This window comes from Stenella coeruleoalba (assembly GCF_951394435.1).
Source record: "Stenella coeruleoalba genome assembly, chromosome: 19".
Classification (NCBI taxonomy): Eukaryota; Metazoa; Chordata; class Mammalia; order Artiodactyla; family Delphinidae; genus Stenella; species Stenella coeruleoalba.
The window spans coordinates 13,536,369-13,558,187 of NC_137165.1; the positions used below are offsets into that span (position 1 = coordinate 13,536,369).

At 58.4% G+C, this 21,819-nt stretch overlaps 1 protein-coding gene across 2 annotated transcripts; it reads right to left on the minus strand.

Annotated features, from left to right (window-relative positions):
• Positions 1–504: 504 nt before the first annotated feature.
• Positions 505–11,562, minus strand: WDR81 (WD repeat domain 81). Of its 2 annotated transcripts, XM_079904322.1 has the most exons (10): positions 7,650–11,562; positions 6,798–6,905; positions 6,365–6,555; positions 6,061–6,251; positions 5,648–5,813; positions 5,404–5,569; positions 4,028–4,717; positions 3,257–3,402; positions 2,788–2,967; positions 505–1,732 (listed from the first exon to the last, which is right to left on the minus strand). In XM_079904322.1, the coding sequence occupies exons 1-10, from the start codon at positions 11,323–11,325 to the stop codon at positions 1,412–1,414; spliced, it is 5,835 nt and encodes a 1,944-aa protein (XP_079760448.1). In that variant the 5' UTR covers positions 11,326–11,562; the 3' UTR covers positions 505–1,411. The 2 variants fall into 2 exon arrangements, with proteins under 2 accessions (XP_079760448.1, XP_079760447.1); XM_079904321.1 differs by having other exon boundaries at positions 5,404–5,813.
• Positions 11,563–21,819: the final 10,257 nt, after the last annotated feature.

Here is a 21,819-nt window from a genome sequence, read left to right on the forward strand (position 1 = left end):
GGTTCCTAGTTCCAATGTCCTTTCCTCTCCCCCATAACTGCCTCCCCCTCCCAAGAGGAGGGAAGCGGAAGCTGCAAGAGACGACGCAGGAACCCAGGATAGGATGCCCATCCTCAACCCTCACATGCCCAGCCTGGATCCAGACGGCAGGGGTGGGGAGAGGAAAGATGCGGAGGGACACAGCCTCTCCCAGCACCCTACTTCATCGGGAGCAATACCTCCTTACCCTCCTCAAGGGTGAGGGCTCTGGAAACTGGCCTGGGGCTGCACGAACCAGAAGCCCTGTACCCAGTACCGCCTGAAGAACAGTGATCGGGCTGCCTCCGCACCTCCTCACCCTCTCCTCGCTGTCCCGGAAGCTGCAGGGTCTCAATTTTTCCCCACCCTGGCACCGTCGTCAGGAAAAGCCTCACTCAGGGACCTCCCTGGTGGTCCAGGGGTTGGGGCTCCGCGCTCCCACTGCACGGTCGAAAAAAAAGAGAAGCCTCACTCGGTTCCACGGCTCTTCCAAAGAATTTATTGATCATATTTACATCTATTGCAAATAGTGAGAAAGCAGCAGAGGCCCAGCCCCAGACCTCATCTCTGCTCCAGAACGTGAGGACCCGGGGATGCCTGGGTCTTCCTGTCCCCTGGGGGAGGGAGACCTGAGATGCAGAGATGACCCTTCTTGCCCCTTCTTTCAGGGTCTTGGACCTGCTCCCCCAGGGACTCTGGACCCAAGGGCTGTCTCATCAACTCAAGGCACAAACACTGTGGTGACGGGTGGGCAGGCAAGGCATGGGGTCGCTCCTGGCAGGCACCACCGGGCCCAGTCCATCTTCTCTCCTTTGGTCCTGCCCTCTTTCTTCCCCTACTGGTCCCACACTGGGCAGGGCCTGGCTGGGAGGACACTTAAACCACTGCCCAAGGCCCCTAACTCCTGGACCATGGCCAGCCCTTAGAGGCTGGAGTCCAAGCACCATCAGTGTCCTGGACTGTGGTGGCGTCCCGGTCCTTGCAGGACAGGGGCAGAGAGAGCCCAGCAAGGGGTGCTGTGGCTGGAGACTGGCTAGGCAGGGAGAGTCTCCCTTCCCCTTCCCAGAGCTTCCTGTCCCCATGTGGATGCAGAGGGCGGAGCTGGGGAGAAGAGAGGGCAGCAATGCCTTCCCCAGGCTCTCGCTCTTGCTTCCTGCTGGCTCGGTGGGGCAGCATCGCCCCAAGCCATGAACGAGATCCCTTCTGGCAGCCTCAGTGGCTCTGGGGGTTCAGGAGCCCAGACCTCCAGGCCACCTTAGCTGGCAGGCCATGTGGGTACCCAGGGCATGGGGCCTGAGGCTTGCCAGGAGGGATGCTGCTGGGGACACAAAGGTGAGGGATGGACTCCCGGAGGACGTGTGCCCACCTCCGCCTGGCCAGCTCTTGCCTCGGACTATGCCAGGAGGCGGATGACCCCGTTGTCTGAACCCAGCAGGAGGTGGCGTTTGGTGGGCAGCAAGGCCAGGCTGGTGAGCGTGCCACGGAAGTTCTCGGAGCTGAGCTTGGTGGTGGCCTGGGAAGGCGGCTCAAGCAGGGAGCAGACGCCAATCTTGTTGGCCACGGTGCCAGTTACCACCTCGCTGCCGTACAAGTCGAAGGTGTGGATAGGGTCGGAGGTGGACTTGTAGTGATGCGTGGGCTTCTGCTCCAGCTCCTTCCAGACAGTCAAGGAGTGGTCAGAGGAGGAGCTGACCAGGACGCTGCCCTCCACCGCCTGCCCGGGGAGAGCAGAGCCTCAGCAGTGCCCGGGGTCTTCCTGTTTCCTCCCACAGGATCTCCCAGGAGGACAGGGTGTCCTGAGCCGGGGACAGGCTGCCACCCTCCCACGTTATATCAATGTTAGCTAACAGGAATATATTAAGTGTCATCAACCTAGTCATCATTATAATTTGGGCACTTACTATGTCAAGCATTGTATTAGGTACATTACACGTCTTACCGTGGTTAATCTTCATAACAACTCTATGAGGAAGGTGTTGTCATTGTTCCCATTTTACAGAGGAAAACACTAAGGCTCAGGAAAGTTAAGTAATCATACAAGGTCACAGAGCCAATAAGTGGCAGAGCCAGGATTGACACCCAGGCTGACCCTAGAGACCTCCTGATGCTTTCTTGGAAAGTCAGAATTTAGAGGCACCCAGAACCCAGGATCCCCTGGGGGGCCCTGGAGGGAACCGGGGGCTGCCTGCCCCCAGCAGTGGCAGTGCATGTCCCCTCATTGCCGCTTAGGATGGGGAGGGAGTCCCAGTTGCCTGGAAAAACCCTCCCACAAAGAGCCCTGTTCCTCCCCTCCTGCACCTCCCTGAGCAGTTCCCTGAGGTCTGCGATTGAAAATGGGCTGGGGGTGGAGGTGGGGGCAGGATTCCCATGCCCGATCCGCCCCTGCCCGCACCGGGACAGCCCAGCTGGGGGCATGGACTCTGCTCAGTGGTCTGGGGGCAGTAAACAGCCTCCCAGCTGAGCTTTATTTAACCTGACTGGGTCATGGACAGGGCCCGACCCCTGATCCTCCAAGTAAGACAAATATGGACAAGAGTTACTCATTAGAACATCACCAGGAAGCAGCAGGGTCAGCTCGGCCCCCCGGTTCCACCCAGCGGCCAGCCTCCTGCCGAGGCCCCCGTGGTGCAGCTGGCTCCTGACCCTCCCTGCCCACCAGTCCTCGGGCAGGTATAAGCGAGGTCAGCTGGAGCCTGTCCTGGGCGGGCTCTAAGCAGAGGTGACGGCTGGAGCACTCAGCCAGGAGGGGAAGGGAACCTGGTCTGTCACCTTGATCTGCAGGATGTCCCCTTCATGGGCAGGCCAGCCACGCAGAACCAGGCCCGTACGGGTGTCCAGGAGCACCATGAAGCCCGAGGAGAAGCCGGCCACCACACTCCGGCCGCTGGGGCTGACAGCCAGGGAGCGGACAAGCCCAGGGTTCAGCCCGCTGCTCAGGCGGAACTCATGCTGTGGGCAGAGGAAGACAAGCTGAGGCGCCACAGCCTGCTCCAACCCGCATCTCCCCGAGGTCCAGTTCATCCCCCAACCCACACAGCTGGAAGGCCTGAGCCTCGTCCCCCATCAAGGGGGGGCTCCCCAAATCCCAGAGCCAGAGCCCCACCCCCCACCCCCCAGGGTTTGCTGCTGCAGATGATCTGTCACCAAAGAGAAACTCTGCCCTGGCCTCCTCTCTTCAGGGGTCTCTCCGCCCTGCCAGGCACCCAGGCCAGGGCTCAGAGAACAGGATGCCCCTGACCTGCAGGCCAGGCTTCCGGCAGTCTACAAAGCGCAGGGTCGAGTCAGAGCTGGCCATGGTGATGCTGGTGTGGGGGGCGGGCATGACAGCCACAGCGGTCAGGGGCACCCGGCTGTCCGACGGCTCCACCATGCGAAGGGTCTTCCCTGGGAAGGAAAGGCACGGTGGATCTGGGTCCCGGCCACTGATGGAAGAGCCCCGACTCCTCCTATCCCCCCAACCCACCCCGTACCTGCCTCCCATATCCCAGGAAACCTCAATAGATGCTGCGAAAGATATTTCTTGACCCTCCCACCTTCCTACTTCCGTGGCCAAGCCAGGCCCCTCTCTTCACACAGCACCCTCGCCGAAAGCTACCTCCCCACCACCTACCTCAATGCTACTCTACCTCCTTAACCCCTGCTCTTTAACCTTATTTCTGCCTACAATAATGACAGAAAATATGTGAGCAACTGTTTACCAACCAGGTACTACGTGCTCCACGTTAAGCTAAACCCCTATGCATTATCCTCTAAAGCAGCTGTTCTGATTCCCATTTTGCAGATAGGAAAACTGATACTTCGAGTAGCAGAGTGACTTGCTCAAGGTCACTCAGCAAGTAAGTTGGCAGAGCCGATTCAAACTTGGGTATGACGGATTCTGAGTCTTAGATGCTCCTCTCTGTGGTCTCACCAGGTCACCCTCAACCACATACCATTATACCCCAACCCACCACCCTTGGTGGAGTACAGGACAGCAGCAACAGAACAGGCCTCACCTGGGCCCGCTCACCTGTGAAGGGGTCCCAGACGTGCACAGCCCCGTCACAGCTCACCACACACTGCGGGGCCTCAAGCTGGCCCACAAAGAAGACACTCTTGCGGTGCTGGGCATAGACGAGGCGTGAGGCTGTCTCACTGGTGCCGTCCCCAGAGTTGTAGAGGGGCCAGAGGCGCACGGTGCGGTCCTTGCTGCCACTCAGGAAGAAGTCCTCGCTGCTCAGGGGCACCACACACTTGACAGCCCCTGAGTGGCCGGGGAAGCTCTGCAGGCGGATCTGGTGGAAGCGGAAGTGGGCATCCTGCTGGTTCACGCCGATCTCGTACTGCCAGTGCGCCAGCCAGTTCCCACTCAGGCCGTGCACGCTCCGCGGCAGCTTCCGCTTCAGCACGTTGTCCTCGCTCAGGCTGCTGAGGTCCCCGCCACCCACCCCGGAGATGGGGCCCAGCGGGCCGGGGCTCTCAGGCTGGGAGTCATCGGGGATCTGGATGCGGTTCCCGACCAGGACGCTCCCAAAGGTCCCCGAGTGGCCGTCGTCCTGGGGGCAGCCCCCACCCTGGGGGTCCCACTCAGGGCCAGTGCTGGGCGCGGTGGGCTCCACGCTGGCAGGGCTGCGATGGCTTGGGCTCATGCTCTCCAGATACAGCCCCGCCAGCTCCCCCACCAGCTCGTGGTTGGGGACGATCTTCCGGATGATGTCACCTGGATGGGAGCGGGAGAGGTCCTGAGATTAGGGCAGATGGCAAGTGACTGCTACCACCCACCCACGGGCTTGGGAACCACAGAAGGCAGGCCAGGTACTGTCTGTGCAACTCTAAGCAAGTAACTCTTCCATCTCTGAGCCTGTTTCCTCCCCAGGAAAACGTGGATTCATTCCTTCAGTATGGACACGTGAGCATCTTCCACATGTGCTGCGTGCCATGCTGGGCAGCAGAAACAGAACGGTGAACAAGACAGGTCATGCTCTCCCTCCCACAGGCTAGATTTCAGTGGTGGGATGACAACGTATCTGACCAGCACTGTTCATCCTATTCAGGGCGATGACACACATAGACGCTTGGCACAGGGCCCGGCCTATACGGGAAGTTACGTGAACAGTGGGCTGCTAATTCCTCTCAGATGGCTGCTAAGACGTCAGTCCGGCAGCCTGACTGCCCTGCCTGCCCCAGGCACAGGCCAGGCTGCTCCTGTGCCTCCTTGCTGGCCAAAGCTCAATCCCTGTTTATACGTCACCGGGACTCAGGGGCCTAAGGCCAAACCCCTTTGCTCTGACCCAGAGAACTGTGTTTAACACCCACTCCTGACACTAGGGGCTGGGGGAGCATGGGGCCCTCCCAGGGGAAGAGTTGTAGCCACAGAGGCTGGGAGGGGACGTGATGCGCCAGTACCCAACAGGCAGGAGAAGGGCACGTAGATCGTATACGCCATCTCCAAGGTGAACACCTTCTGCAGCTCGTCCAGCAGGGTGGGGTCCACCAGCCGCAGCTGCCCATCGGAGAAGGCCACCTTTGGCAGCTGGCCCTCACTGCGGCCCACGGACTCCAGCTTCAGATCCTGTGGGCAGGAAGCCCGGGGAGTCAGCGGAGGCCACGGCCCCTGGCCAGCCCACCCCAGCCAGGTAGGTCTGCCCACCTGGTGCCGAAGCTCGTGCAGCTGAGAGAAGATTTGAAAGAAGGTGGCCACGGGCTCGCTCAGGTGCTGCTGGACCATCTCCTGTCCGATGCGCAGGCAGATGAGGGCGATGAGGCTAATGGTTTTCATACACAGGACAGTCCGGGCCTGGGCTCCACTTGGGAACCTGGAAATAGAGCTTATAAGCTCCAGCCCCCACTGCCTCTGCAGGGCTTTCCCAGATCTATCCAAAGCCGTAAACGAAAGGAGCTGTAAGACCAACTGGTCCAGACCAGGTGAGGAAACGAAGGCACAGACAGGTGTGGCTTGCTCAGGGTCACCCGGCTGGGATGAAAACCAGCACTCCTGACGCCCCGCGCCCCAGGTCGCCCCCCAGCCGGGCTGCTCCCCTGTGGGGTGGTGCAGGGCCCTACCCCGTGACGAGGGAAGTGAGGAAGCTGAGCACGGGCAGCAAGACCTCGTGGCTGATACGGGGCAGGATGTCCATGAGGGTGGTGTCTGAGAGGTACACGATGATCTTCTGGGTCAGAGTCACCGCTGCCAGCAGCCCCGCCTCCTTGCGGCTGTTCAGTCGACTGGGGCCTGAGGTACTACCCGGGGCCACCTAGGGCCACAGAGCAGATGAGGGCCAGGTTGCCTCACAGACCGCCGGGAACCCAGAGAGGTCCTGGGTCGGCCCTCAGCCGCCCAGACCCCAGCTGCCAAACGGCGACTGACCAGGTAGCTGATGTAGGGCAGGTACTGGTAGGTGAGGACGGGCTCCCCGTACAGGTGGGCGACGTGGAGGAGGCAGCTGAGCACGGGCCCCGATACTATATCGCCCAGTACTGGTCTCTTCTGGTAGATGTTGCCCACGTTCAGCGGGGGGCTCTCGCCACTGCTCACGGTGAACTGCTGCTGGGTGGGCCCTGTCAAGGAAGGGCCACAGCTAGTGGAGGGCAGGGGGTAGGTGGGCCTTCAGGGACTGCAGTGAACACTCCTGCTCACTCTAGCTTGGGGTCTCCCCGTGCCTCACCCAAGGAAGCAAGGAGCTTACAGACTGGGACCCAGGACCGGGCCAGGAGGTGGTCCGAGGTGAAAGTGGGAAGGATCCGCTACAGGGGGCTGAAGAGGGGCAAAGGGCTGGAGGAAGCCCCATCCCCGGCCTTACCCACATAACACGACGTCAGCAGGCGGAGCAGGTTCCGGGCCACGTGGCGAGAGGCCACGGTGGGGCCGAGCTTGGCGGACAGCCAGCGGACCATCTTGCAGGCCGTATCTGCAGGGCGGGGGCAGGCCCTGAGCTCATCAGATAACGGCGGCTCACTACTCCCCAACCCCACCCCACGGACCCCGCCTAGCCGACGCGGACTCCAACTGTGCCCAGGAGCCCAGCCAGCGCCTGGCCACCCCACGCCACCACCCTCCCTTTAGCAGCAGCAGAGCTGGCCTGTGGGAGTCTGGCTTTGGGGCTGCTCCAGGCACCTCTACTCGGGCATACCCTGCAGGAGGGTGACCCTTTCAGTGAATCTCCCCCAGCTCCGAAATGAGGCCCTGGCTACCATCCCCTCTGGCCTCTTCCCCTTCCGCTTCTCTTCACTCTCTCAGTCTAACCACACTGGCCTTTCACAGATTCTTTAATGGAACCACGACAGCCTCAGAGCCTCGCACAGGCTGTTCCCTCTGCCTGGAACGCTCTTCCCACCGCAGAGCCTGCCATTTTTGCCCAGCTACCTCCTCCTCGTTGAACCCCAGCAGCCCTACTTCCAAGGAAGCCTTCTTTGACCCCTGAAAATGAGATCTAAGCCCATGTTATATTCCCTCGTGGTAGCCAGCCATTGTTGTTTGTAGCACTAACAGAACTCGTGCTTACGGAAGACTGCCTACAGCATGGACGTGAGCTCCAGCAGGGCAGGCCCATGGCTCTGCTGCGTGTGGATCTGCTCGACCCACTGCTTGGCACAGGGCAGGGGCTCCGCACACGATGAGTGTTAGACCGACACCTCCAGGCCTGAGAACTCACCAAGAAGGATCTTCTGCTCTTTGCCCTCCAACTGCTCGGTCAGTGGTTCCTCTTCTTCCTCCCCGTCAGCCCCGCCGTCACCGGCCACGACCGTATCCATGGACAGCACCGTGTTGGACAGCGTGAGCTCAGACGCCTCGGGGACCTCATCCTGCTCCCCCTCCCCCTCCCCCTCGTCCAACACCACACAGCCCTCCTCCTCCTCCTCTTCCTCCTCGGAGCCCTCGCTTTGCTTCAAGTCCTGGCTGCTGTCACCCGACCTGAGGCTGCTCTTGTCCACCGGGGCGCCCCCCTCATCTGCCACCCGCTCCTCGCCCAGGGATGTCTCGCTGCTGCTGCTCTTGTCACTCAGCCGGCCCAGGCTCACAGCCTCAGCCTCCTGGGGCTGAGGGGACTCGGCCACGTAGAGCCCGGCCTGGAAGTCCTCTGTCTCGGGGAGGTCGGCCTGGTCGTGGAAGCTGACGCCAGACGTGTAGTCCAGGAGCCCCAGGCCCGAGGAGGCAGCAGGCTCCCCGTCCATCTGGATCTCCTCCCCAAAGGCACAGGAGCTAGGCCTGGCCCCCGGGAGCCCACTTTCCTCATCCTCTGCAGCCCCCGCCAGGCCCTTGCTTTCTTCCTGGGAGGCCTCCACACCCGCCAGCACCTGCAGGACGTGGGGCAGCAGGTGGACGAGAAAGGCCTGCAGGCCCAGCCGCACCATCAGCTGGGCCACAAAGCAGTCGGTGTACAGGTAGAAGCGCCCGTGTAGCCGGCAGGGGCTCTCGTAGGCACCAATGAGCGGCTTCAGTAGGTACCTGTTAGCATTTTTGGGGCCCAGTGCCTTGGCAACAGGTTCAAATAGGTACCAGGCCGTATACACGGCTGTGTGCTCCTCAGACATGAGCGACAGCACAAAAGGCAGCAAGATCTCCAGGCCCTCGGGGGTGATGTCACCCAAAACGGCACCCAGTTGCTGCCACAGAGCAAAGACCAGCTCCCGCCCCTGGGCCTCGTCCTCCACGCGCCTCGCCTGGTACAAGAGGATGAACTTGTGCAGCGCGGGGAAGTACGAAGGGAAGGGAACCACGGAGCTGAAGGGGCTGAGGAGCTGGGCCGGGCAGGGCGGGGGCAACCCCTGGGAGACGGGCCTGTACTCGAACAGCGGGTCCAGCTTGCCCCTCCCTGCAACCACGGGGCCTTGACGGCCACTGAGCTGCAGGAGCGTGTCCAGCACGGGCTGCAGAGACACAGGGACCTCCTTGGGATGGCGTGTGCAGAGCCCCCGAACAGCCTCGAAGCGTACCCACAAAGGCGCATCAGGCGGCAGCGTCCGGATCCTGGTGGCAAACACCATCTCAGCCAGCAGGACGCCCAGCGCCTGCATGTCCCGATGGAAGAGGTCCCGCAGCAGCACGGCGCCCTGGACCTGGGGCTGCGGAGGCACCTCCAAGCGGCCCCCCAGGCCTTTGGTCAAGAAGTTGCCCAGCTTCTCCACCTCCTCCAGAGCCTGCAGAGGACCGAAGCCCTCCGGAAGAAGAATCTTGCCCTCCTCACCTTCCCCGGGGTCTACCCCAGCAGCTTTGTTCCGGCGGCCTGGTCGAGAGGTTGAGGCCCCCGAGAAAGGCAGGAGGCCTGGAGGGGCGTGACTAGAAGAGGAGGAGGAGGAGGGGCCCAGCTGGTCACCTGCCTTCCCAATGAGGGAGATGGAATCCAGAGCTTCTGTGGCCTGCTCCAAGTCATCCTCCCCCACCACGGGCATGTCCCTGGCCCAGGCAGCCTCACGGGGAGCGGCCTCCAAAACCGGCCTGCCCGTTCCATTCGCAAGCTGTGCTGGGAAGTCCTCCCGGCCTGTGCTCTCCTGGATGGTCTGGAACAACAGCCTGGGGATGAGTGGAGGCTCAGGGGCCAGAGCAGGGGCCCCGGCCAGGCGCCGGGGGTGCGGCTGGTCAAAGAGCTGCACCACGCCGTAGCTGGTCAGGTGCGTGTGGGCGTCCACCAGGTGCAGACACACGTTCTTCTCCTTCACGGCCTCCTTGCCCTGGAGTTTGTAGCCAAAGGTGAGGTCAATCCAGTGGTGTAGGTCCTGGGACACCTCTCGGCTCTCCAGCAGCGCCCGGTGGGCAGCCACGAACTCCTGGCTGGAGCTGCACCAGGCCGGCACGTCCAGGTCAGGCATGTCAGGGTGGATGGAGCAGAAGATGGAGGGATCGGTGTAGAACTCGGGGATGCACTCATCAGGTGTCCAGCTCTGCATACGCTCCATGCTTGCAGGATACTCATGGGGCTCCCACTGCGCCCGCACGTGTCCACAGAGCACCGACCGGGGTGTGCGCCGAGCCTTGTACACATAGTATGTGATGTCAGAAAGCACGTCAGAGATGTGGTGAGGAACGTGCGGTGGCTCCCCGCCCCCCGCGCCACCTGCCACAAACGCCTGCCGCGTCATCTCATACGTGAAGTCCAGCTGTTTATCCCCCTTGTTGAGGCGGAACTTGGACTTGCGCAGGTCTCGGAAGCGCCCCCGGGGCGTGGTGAAGTCCACCACCCAGGGCAGCACTGGGTGGTAGTTGGGGTCCCCCTGCCGCCGACCTGCCAGCCGATTCAGCTGCATGAGGTAGTGGAAGTTGCTGATGCGGCCGTGGACCCAGTCTAGCACGAGGTCCCTAAGTTCCTCCTGGCAGGTGGGACACCCAGGTCCCCCTCCTCCCTCCTCTCCAGGCTCAAGGCCTGCCCCCTTTCTTGCTACAGAGATCTCCTCATCCTCCTCCTCTCTGAGCTTCTCGTAAGCGCTCAGGTCCAGCCGTAGCTCACTGCAAAGCTTCTCATCTACAGCGATGTGGTGCAAAGACAGGGCCCCACAGGCCAGTCCCTGGCGGTGACAGGCGTCCATGGCCCTCAGCACGCGGAAGAGAATGAAGAGCACCTTGGCTTGGCTGTTGGCCAGCTTGGCAGGGCTGAAGGCGACCACATCGTGCAGGCAGAACTGCACGTAGGGGTGCACCACATACAACATCTCTGGTGACTCCAACAGCGCCTCAGCTCTCAGAAGACTGGGAGAGGCAGGGCTGCCCCGAGGAGGACAGGGGCCATCTCTGGCATGTGATGGGCACTGGGGAGCTTCGCCCACTGGCAGGAAGGGGCAACCATAGACCCTCTGCAGAGCTTGTCGTACTGAGTCCAGGGCAGGGACAGCTGCAGGGGCAGGACTGTGACTATAGGGCTGCCCATAAGTGTGATATGCGTGGCGCCACAGGTTGCGATAATTCTGGGCAGCCACATCCTGCATGAAGCGAGTGAGGGTCTCCGGGCTGCCGGACCCCTCCTCAAAAGGCAGGGAGCCCAGCGGGTAAGAGAGCCTCTGTTTCCGCAGCCCGTGGACCTCCACTCGCGTCCAACCGGGCGGCAGCCTCTGCACGGAGCGTTGCAGGAGAGTTCTGACTTCCGCTTCGCCCAGGCCTTCAGCGCGGGGACACGGTCCCGGGGGCAGCCGGCGCTCGCGGAGGCTGGCCAGCCAGCGCGCAGGCACTAGGGCCACCACGTGGGTGCCCCCCGGGGCTGGAGCCAGCTGCCGGGCATCGATGTTCAGGTCTCTCTCCACGCTCCGGAGCAGCTTCTCCATGTCGGGGCTCGGGGGCGGTGACCAGCCCTCGGCCTCGGTGGTAAGAGCGACTTCCCGCCCCCTGCTCCCCAGGGCCATCCCCTCCTGGCCGCCTGGGGGCGGCGCGGGGCTGAGCCCGGCCACGGCCCTCCTCGCCACAGCTTCCGGAGTGCCGAGCCGGGTGTGTGGGGATGGGAGAGGGACAGGGGCTGGGGCGGAGGAGGCGGGGGTGGGCCGGGGACAGAGGGGGCGCGGGGGCGCACTTACCCCTCAGCAAGGTCCTGCACTCCGGGAGCGGCAGGACGGGGGATGCGGGGCGCCACCGCCGGGCTCCACCGTGACGGGTCAGCTGACGCTGCTCACGTGATCGCCCCGGCACGGAAACAACCGCACGTGGCTCGACTGGTCCGGGGGACCCCGCCTCCCGCCCGCGCCACCGCCCGGCCGGCCTCGGCGCCCTCCCTCCCAGCGCTCTGCTGGGCCCGGTGGCGGCTTCGCTTCCTCGGGGTGAAAGGGGCAGGAGAGGGGGATGCTGAGCGACCCACGGGATTTCCCTCCCCTCCCTACTTCCTCCTTCATGTGCTGGGTCGCGGACCTAGAGAGGCTTTCCCTAGAGATGGCGGACTTTAAGTGGCTGACCATCCCTGCCACCACCCCACCTCCCTCTGGTTTTACAGAAGAAACCTGAAGCCGAGATGGGACTTTTGACATAAGTCCCTTCACCGCCTCCATGCTGCCTACCAAAAAAAAGAGCTTTTAGTTTTCCAGAATATTTCATCAGTAACATTCCATTTGGCCCTCACAACACTCAGTGTGGTAGGAGGGACGGTTACTATTTATATTTTACAGGTGAAAACCAAGAGCCTCCAAAGAGGCTTGTCCAAGGGGCAGAATGGAGACTTAGAAGGTGGTGCACAGATCCTTTTCCCTGGAGTCCTCCCCACTGACAGACCTCTTAACGCCTTTTTTTTTTTTTTTTTAATTCTGGGCAATCTGGGGGAGAGAAGAGGCCCAGGCTCAAAGGCCTGGAGTTCGTGGGAGGAAATGTTCCCCCAAGACTTCCTGTTGAAGATCTGCCTCTGCTTTGCTGCAGAGCCTGCCTGCTGTGGTCAGAGCCTTGCAGATGCCACGGTGGCTGGGGGGAGGGTGCAGCACGGACAGGGAGCGGAAACCAGTGAGCTGGCACCAAAACTACAGGACTCCTTCAAGGGGTCTCAGTTCTGACTCATTTGCAGGATAGATAGGCCGTTGTCTGCGGCGAACCCACTGTTTTTTTTTTTGTTTTTTGTTTTTGCGGTACGCGGGCCTCTCACCGCTGCGGCCTCTCCCGTTGCGGAGCACAAGCTCCAGACGCGCAGGCCCAGCAGCCATGGCCCACGGGCCCAGCCGCTCCGCGGCATGTGGGATCCTCCCGGACCGGGGCACGAACCCGTGTCCCCTGCGTTGGCAGGTGGACTCCCAACCACTGCGCCACCAGGGAAGCCCTCACTGTCTGTTTTTTGAGTCCCACTCCTAGAAGGAGAGTTTGCCTCATGTAGGAGTCTGGTATGGAGATGTGGGAGCTCCATAAAGTCACTTAGGAAAAGAATAAAGTCCTAATTAGAGAGGAGACAGGAATGGCTCAGCCATGATCTAATTCCATCTATCTTTCTTGAAGGGGCAGCCAGAGCCCCTGACGTGCTTGGTCACATGACCTTGGGCAATCATAACTTACAGCCACCGTTTTTTTTTTAAATTTATTTATTTTTCATTTTTGGCTGCATTGGGTCTTCCTTACTGCACATGGGCTTTTTCTGGTTGCGGCGAGTGGGGGCTCATCTTCGTTGTGGTGTGTGGGCTTCTCATTGCTGTGGCTTCTCTTGTTACGGAGCACGGGGCTCTAGGCGCACGGGCTTCAGTAGTTGCGGCACGCAGGCTCTAGAGCACAGGCTCAGTAGTTGTGGTGCACGGGCTTAGTTGCTCCACAGCACGTGGGAACTTCCCGGACCAGGGATCGAACCCATGTCCCCTGCAGTGGCAGGCAGATTCCCAACCACTGAGCCACCAGGGAAGCCCCACAACCCCTTTTAAGAAGATAGCTTTAGATCCCTTTTAGGATGAGGAAGCTGACTACCTTAGGTAACTTGCTTAGGTCACATAGCTAAGAAGTGGTAGACAAGGATTCAAACCCAGGCCTATCTCATTCTAAAACCAATGTTCTTCGTACTCCTTGGCCATGCAGTATTTGTTTTCTTTTTAAAATTTTATTGCAGTACAGTTGATTTACAATGTTGTTTTAGTTTCAGATGTACAGCAAAGTGGTTCAGTTATACACATACATATATCCATTCTCTTTCAGATTCTTTTCCCATATAGGTAATTACAGAATACTGAGTAGAGTTCCATGTGCTATACAGTAGGTCTTTGTTGGTTATCTATTTTATATATGTAATATATATGTATAATCCCAAGCTCCTAATTTATCCCTCCCCTCCCCGACATTTCCCCTTTGGTAACCATCATGCACTATTGTTTTTTCACCAGGGAAATTAGGTGTTCCTTGACAATCTTGTATCCCCAACATTGGTCTGAGTACCTGAGACCAAAGGATGGTCTGGAGGTAGTGACTGCTTCTTTTTTCTTTTTTTTAAAATATTTATTTATTTGGCTGTGCCGGGTCTTAGTTGCGGCATGTAGGATCTTCGTTTTGGCATGTGGAATTTTTGTTGTTGTTGTTGTGGCATGCAGGATCTTTAGTTGCAGTATACGGGATCTTTCAGTTGCAGCATGCGGATGTAGTTCCCTGAGCAGGGATCGAACCCGGGCCCCCTGAATTGGGAGCACGGAGTCTTAACCACTGGACCACCAGGGAAGTTCCTTTGTGCGTGCTTCTTAGTACCAATAAAATTTTGGTCCGCACGATCTTTGCTCTTCTCTCAGTTTACCTAGACTGAACAGGAGTTACTTTTTCTTTCTGCAAGTTTGTGTGTGCCCTGCCCTCTAGTGGTTTTGACTTGCAATGCAGCAATGACCTTGAGTGTAACTAACCTTATCTCTTACAGTTCTTTCCATCCCTTAAACAGGGATGTCCTTGCAATACTGGGCACTGGTGCCCTAAGATTTCTGGGGTACTGACACCTTCCCCAGTCTGAGCCCTAAAACCATGGTTTTTCAAACTTTATTATGTACTTCTGATTGAGACGCTGGAATCTGATTTTTTTTGGGGGGTGGAATCTGAATTTTTAACAAGCACTAGATAATTCTGATGCAGGCAATCTGCAGTCCACATCTTGAGATCTAATGTTCTGTAACAGCTCTATTCCCAAGTGCTCCCTGAATCCCAACCCAAGCACACTTGGGCTTTAGGGAATCTGGTACCAAATTAGTCACTCTCCTTCACCAAACTCGGTATTGAGTTTCTGGGAAGTCATGGCTTGGAGGGTCAGGGAGAGAAGCTGCAGCAGCCCCAGCAGTCAGCCCATGCTGAGCGAGGTTAGCTCTTGCTGATCTGGCAAGGAGAAAAGTGAAGGAAGGTAGTGTTTAGTGCACCAACTGTGGGCCAGGTACTGTGCTAGGTGTTTTCAAACATATTCCTTTCTAAAACCCTACAATAAGCCATGAGTTTATTATTCATTCAATTTTGTAGATGAGGAAATTGAGGCTCAGAGATGTTAAGTATCTTCATCAAGCTCGCAGCTGGTAAGAGTTGGAATTTGAATCCAAGTTTGTCTAACTCAGTGGTTCTCAATTGGGGGCGATTTGGGCCCCCAGGGGCCATTTGGTCATGTCTGGTGACCATTTTGATTGTCGTGGGGGGGTGCTAAAGGCATCTAGTGGCCCAGGGCTACCGCTAAACAAGCTACTATGTACAGGACAGCCGCCACAAGAAATTAGCCAGCGCAAAATGTCAATAGTGCTGTGATTGAGAAACCCTGGACTCAAAGCCTGTGCTTTTGCCCTATAGGGTGGGAGGGTGGGGACATGGAAAGTTAGAACAAAATGGGAAAGGGCCTACCCCAAGGGCCTTGGGTGAGAAGGAAATGGGACTTTTATGCTAAGGATAATGGAGAATGGGGGCAGCTGGTGAGATTTCTCTTTCTTCCAAGCTTGGCCAAGACCCTGCTCAGTTTCTCCCAACCTTGCCAAGTCAGTCCTGGGACTTCACACTAAGCTTGTCCTGGAGTGACCCCGACTCCCAGCTCAGGGCTGGGGCAAAATATTTACCTGAGTCTTCTGGCACAGGACTTCCCAGCCAAAGCCCCTGGTTCCTGGGGCCCTTGTGCTCCACCTGTAGCTCCTGGGAGGCCCCACATTAACACCTTTGCAGTGGGGGGTGAAAGTGTAAAACATGGAGCCGTGGAGGGCCAGGAGGTGTCTATGAACAGTTAGAAGTGGAGTAATGGGCAAAGCCAGGAGGATTCCCTTAGCAGGGCCCTCTCTCTTGAGCAGGAAGTAGGGAGCAGCTGGCCTGGGGAGCAGGGTTCTGACCCGGAGGAGGCTTGTTTCCACAGCCATTCCTCTTCTCTAGGTTTGGTCCTCAGCTTCACTGGACCTTTCCCAGTACCCATTCCTAGAGCACCCACACAGCCAGGCAGCCACCATTCTGGGCCTCCCCAGTACTGGCCTCCCAACTAGACCAGGGTAGGGCGGGTCTGAGCAGACAGTGCCGACAGGAAATACCTCTCGTTCCAGGCTCAGAGCCTCTGAAGAACTAACCAGCAGATTGGGGGAGGGAGAGGGGGGAGAGAAGGGGGAGGGAGGAGAAGGGGGGCAGGGGAGGGAGACAGTCTTGGAGTGAGAGGGGAGAGGAAAGAACACTCAAACAGGTCCCCCATATTTGGGGTTTCATCTCCTTCCTTCCCTCACCACCCATGGGGGGGTGGGGATAAAGGGATAAAGGGATAAAGGAGGGCAGAACTGGAGGAGGATGTGGTAACAGCTGATTCGTCCCCTGAGGTCACACTTCCCAACAATCAGCTGTTACTGGGGTGGAAGGCAGGAAGTTTCCTTAAAGGCACAACGTTCTGAACACAGGTTCGGCATTCTGGAGCTCCTAGGAGCCATAGCAATCACTTGGTGGAGCCCCTCTTTAAAACGGAAGCAACTAGCTCACACTCCAGGCTGTTATCTTCACCCCGCCAATTGGGAGCTTATGGAAAAGTCATGGATCCCTCTCCACACGTTCCTCTTTGGTGGTGGTGGAGAGATGCGAGTGATTGAGGTGGGGTGGGTCTCAGGCTTGCCCCTTTAACTAAGCGGTTCGACAGCTTTTGCCAAGTCATTGGGTTCCTTTCCATTTTTTGTGTTTTTTTCCCCCCTTTGGCCCATCCTCCCGCCCCTCTGTGCTCTGATTGGCCTCTGGGGAAGGAGCAGCCTCCTCATTGGTCTCCACCTTTGAAATCTTTTCCCTAAGTAGGCCTGAGACGGTGAAAAGCTTCTGGGGGGCGGGACAGAATGGGGGTATTGGGCAGAGGACGGGGTTGCTAGCCAGTTGCACTTTGGCCCGGCCCGGCCCGGGCCCTAGTTGCTGACCACAAGTCTTCCTTCTACCCTCAGGTGAAGACTCTGCTATAAATCTTTCGTTAGGAAGCTGCTGCTTGAGAGGCTTTGTCTCTCTGTGACTGGGGCGAGACATCTTCTAGCAGAAGTCTCCTCTGATTAGGAAGGCTCCAGGAGAGGTGGAGTAGATCTCTCCATTGAAAGCTGGGGCCAGCCGAGGTGGGCAGTCCTCCCTCCCCCAAAAGCCCCCAGGAGTCCTCATTCCAAAGGAAGAGTCTGGCTGCCCTGGGGGCTGATTTCCACCTTCAGTTCTCCTCACTCCTGCTGCCTCTCCTCCTCCACCTTTCCTGAGAGATCTATCGCCTCCTGCAAGAGTTCAGTGAATCCGTTTGGGGGCTGTCTAAAAGAACCACTCACGGCTCCAAAAAGGAGGGGCTGTAGCCCTTTAAGGACCTCGCCGGGATGGATTCAGAGATGAGTTTAAAAATGCCAACTCACAGAGCGCGCTGGATTCTGGGAACGAGGTGTCAGACCGAGAACTACACTGACCAGTATGCACTGCAAACACACACGCCTTTACTTCCTTCTGCTTTTTAGGACTCGGGTTTGACGTAGCGCCCCTCTAAGCATGTTAGCCTAGGCGGAGGGCTGAGCCACACCTTTTCACCTATTGGCCAGCTCGCAACTTGGTGGGCGTGGCCTAGCGCTACTCCACTAGGCAAAGGGGTGGCTTCCTTGCCAGTCAGAGCTAAGACGGTCGGGGAGGCGGGACCAGAGCTAAGCGCTGGCGCCCTCGAGTGGGTGTGGTCACGCTGCCCAGCAGTGGGCGGTGATTGGCCCTGGGCGGTGCAATCGCAGCTTGTGCGTCACGACGCCGCCAGCTGATCGCAGACTGTAGCCGGTGTGTGCTGGGCGCTGGGAAGAGACAGCGCCGCCGGCCGTGGGGATCGGACGCACTGATTTGCTCCCCTACCCTCAGCACCCCCCACCCAGCACCAGGTGGGTGTGAGATGGGGTCCCGGCCGCACAGGAGGGAACCGTGCTAACGGGGTAATGGGGGAAAGTAGGGTCCTGACGGCCACACCCTGCCCTTCCGGGGGAGGGGAGAGGGGGCGGCGGAGGCTCGGGCGCTCCGGGGGAGAGGGGCCTGGACTGGCTGGAGTAGTGTGTCAGGAGGTTTAAAGAAGGAGTCCGGGACAGTAGGCGTGCGGAGGGTTTTGCTGAGTAGCTGGGAGAAAGACGAGGGGCCGGAGGGCTGGGGGCGGCTAACCTCGGCGCCCTCTGGTCGAGGATACGGGAGCCGGCCTCCCAGCTTGGGGAGGATTTGGACTGGGCGGGTAGCGGGGAGGTGCTTTGCCTCTACCGGCACTCATTGGGTCAGGGCCAGTTGAGCGCCCTGGCAGGGAAGGGGTCTCTGGGCGGGCCGGCCCCTCCTCTCGTTCCCTCCAGGGGATGTTATGTAAGGGGGGAGGGGAGAGGAGTAGGGGGCGGCGGTGCGGGGGGGGGGCCTTATGCAACCCAAAGGTTAGAGTTTCACCGCGGGTTGGTGGGGGGAGAAGGCAGGAGGAGAGCCTGGAAACTCTAACCCCCCCCCCCCAGCCTAACTGGCCGTCTTGGGCCGAGAGAAGGTCACCTCTGCACCTCCCCCCAGCCTGTCCGGTTGTGGGGCCCCTAGCCCAGGCCTGGCCCTGACCGCCTGGGAAGCCGGCTGGCTGGGTGGGGCGCCTGGGTTAGTCATCACTGGGCTCCCTCTCTCCCCACCTCTCGGCCAACTCTTGGCCCCTCCCCGTGGCCTCTGGCTAGGCTATTGCCCCCACCTCCCTTCGGCTGTAGTTCCAGCCTCCAACTCATTTGGCCTGTCATCCTGGCTGTCAGACTGGGCTAGGAGCTGTCAGGGTGCCAAAGGGCTGATGGAGCAGCTGGTCAGAGGGTCAGTGCCCTGGGCCCACCCCGCCCTGCAGCCAAGGGCACCTGCTTGGCACAGACTCTCAGCAGCAGCTGAGTCCTATGGGCTGAACAGAGCCTGCTCAGACAGAGAGGAGTGGGAAGGAGTTGGACTGGTCACCTGGGAGAAGGAAGATACCACAAAGTTCATGCCTCCCAAGAGGGTTTTGTAATTTGAAAACCTCCCACCCTAATCTTTCTTACCCTCGGAGTATAGAAATCTCAAGGCAGGACCGCCTTGGCTCCTTAAACTGGCATGGGCCATGCCCTCGGACTAAGTGTCAGCACAGACCCACCCTCCCGAGCTCACAGCCCTCAAGCCTGCCACACCCCCAGCCCCCTCCCTGGGCCATGCTGCAGGGCCCGGCTTTTCCTGCTGATTCATGCGTTGGAACTGTGGGGGCGGGGCTTGGAACTTGGAACAAAGTTCAGACATGGAGGGGACGGCAGACAGCCTGGAATTCATACCAGATGTACCCGGAATGTGCAAGCGGAATGCCTGGCATTTAAGAGTCCTGGGGAAGCTGCCCAACCACCCTGCCCTACCTCCCTCCCCTCCAGCCTCTGGTCCCCTGTCCTCTCCTCACAGTCCCAGGAGCCTCTGCTGACCTTCTTCCAAACTCTAGACCTCCTCCCTTCCTCACTCTTCCCCAGATGTAAGCCCCCCAAAACTCTTCTTCCAGCTGAACTCCCTGGGACCAAGTCAGTTGGGCTGATCCCTGAACTCGCATTTCTGGATCTGAGGTACAGCTTCTCACCTAATACCTGGGTGACTGGTGAGGTGTGTCCAGGCTCCCAAGTCCTGCCCTCTCAGTGCTGAGGAGGCTGGGGGCCCCTGTGGGTAGCTGGGGCAAGAGGGGGTGGTGGTGAGAGCAGATATGGGTTTCTACAGCCTTCAGTTCTGGAAAGAGGAGCAAGGAAATAGGTTTAGAGCTGCCTCTTGTCTCTGACTGAGGAGCTCAGGTCAGAGCCAAGAACCCTTCATTAGAAGGTTGACCATCTTCTGGGGCTGCACTTTGATGGCCAGGGCAACAGTGTCCCTGTGACATGGCCCTGCTCAGATCTTCCCCATTTTTCCTTCCTTTCCCTTTAGGCACCTGTACCTCCCACATCCTCACCTGGCTGAGCCGCAGTAGTTCTTCAGTGGCAAGCTTTATGTCCTGACCCAGCTAAAGCTGCCAGTTGAAGAACTGTTGCCCTCTGCCCCTGGCTTCGAGGAGGAGGAGGAAGAAGAGAAGGAGCTGCCTTCCCCTCATCTGGAAGGTGACAGAACTGGGTCTGGGAAGGTCTGAACAGCGAGCGTGATGATACCTTTGGGAAAGGGAACCCTATTCAGCTGGAGAACCTTCACCCAGATTGAGCCAGCAGGAGAGAAAATTTCAGATTAGAGACCTTGGCTGAATTGGGGAATAGATGGCTCTGACTACACCCAAGGTTAGTTGGTCTCTGTGTGACAATGGGAAGAAGTGGAGCAAAGAAAACCCTGCCTACCCCTTTACCTAGATGTCTTTCCTGACCCTCCTTCCTTCCTCGTCCCCCCTTCTTTCCTACTGGCCTTTCCAAGTTCAAAAGTAAGTTTCCTCTTCAGGGAAAAGGTCATACTGAGACTACCATCTGAGTAGTCATCCCCCTGCTCTTAATTTTTCCCCGTATTTCCTTAGTCTGGCCCAGACTCTAGATTCAGGGATACTTACCTCTATGTGAGATGCTTAGACCTCCTGTCTCATCTTCTCCACCTGTGAGGTGGGGCAATCACACAGTTGAGCATGCGTGAGGGAATCAGAAGCCCACTTGTGTGGACTCAGAGCCTGGGCTCTCCACAGTGGGTGGGAACAAAACAGCTTTTCACATAAGCTGTTGCCCTTCCCCCATCCCTGACCAGAACCCCAGGAGCTGGGGGTGGAGGTTGGAGGGAGGGACTAGGGTTAGACCAATGCAAGGGGCTGCTGGGAAATCAGTCTCTGCATTGCCTTCCCACCAATCAAAGGTGTCCCAGGCTTCCCCTGCCTCCCAAAGCAGGGCTGCAGCCCCTGATGGGTTCCAGCTGCCACTGCTCTCTTCCCGCACTCACTTTTCCAGGATAGTGTGTGAGATTTAGCTCAGGCCTGTGCACGCTGGAAATTCTCCCCTCCAGCAACCAGAAGAGGTAGGTTATGGGATGTAATCCCTTTAGGGGCATCAGGCAGAGTAAACTTGCCACCCCCAGCTCCTGATCTAATGTCACTCTAAGGCTCAGGCTCTGGTGTGGTTCAGCCTTGGCCCAGTCTCCCTGTCTGAAGGTGACCAAGTTCAGGGGTTACAGGAAGCTGTTTGTTCCGTTTGGGGGCAGAAGTTGTGCAGGGAGCTGGGTCCTATTCTCCATTTATGAGAAACAGATTTAGGACAGAGTAGATCACCGAACCTACCTTTCTGCAGCCTAAGCTGGATGTGTATGGGACTGTGGTAGAGGGGGGTGGGTAGACTGAGTCCACTCATAGGCTGCCACAAGGGTCGCTCTGTCCCTAGACATTGCTTCCATCCTTTCTTCCCCTCCTCGCTTCACTGGCCACAGTGTCTCCCTCCAGCCTTGGGTATGTGGCTCTGCCATCCTCACCCATCATGGAGCAGAAATGAGGAAGAGCAGCCTGGGAACACAGAGGCAGGCAGAAGACTAGTGAAGGACCAGGCCTGGAGAGCACAGGGCCCTGTCTGGACATCTGCTGAGGGGGGCCCATAGAGGCCAGGAGAGCCCCAGGAGGAGGGAGAACGGCCAGCCTCCATCGAGGACAAGCTTTCAGCCATCTACTTCATTCTCCATTGCTCTCCAGTCGTTCTGCCTCCCTCAGAGATGTGGGACCATGTTAAAGCGTCCTTGGCTTCATCCTGCTGCTTCCACCTCTCCCCACCATGTAATTTAGCTGTGAAAGGACATATGCAGAAAATTCTTAAAAGAAATTCAAATGGATTTGAATGTGTGGGAAAAAATGTGTGCTTCATTAGTAATTAAAGAGAGGCAAATATAGCTGAAAGCATTTTTCCCGTAGTAAACTATAACAGAAAAAAAATAAGACCCAGTTATTGGCAAAGGAGTACTAAAATAACACTCTCTGCATTGCATATGGGCGTACAAATTGGTACAGCCTTACTGATGTCAGTTTGGTAATATGTATCAAACATCCTAAAAGTTTCCAT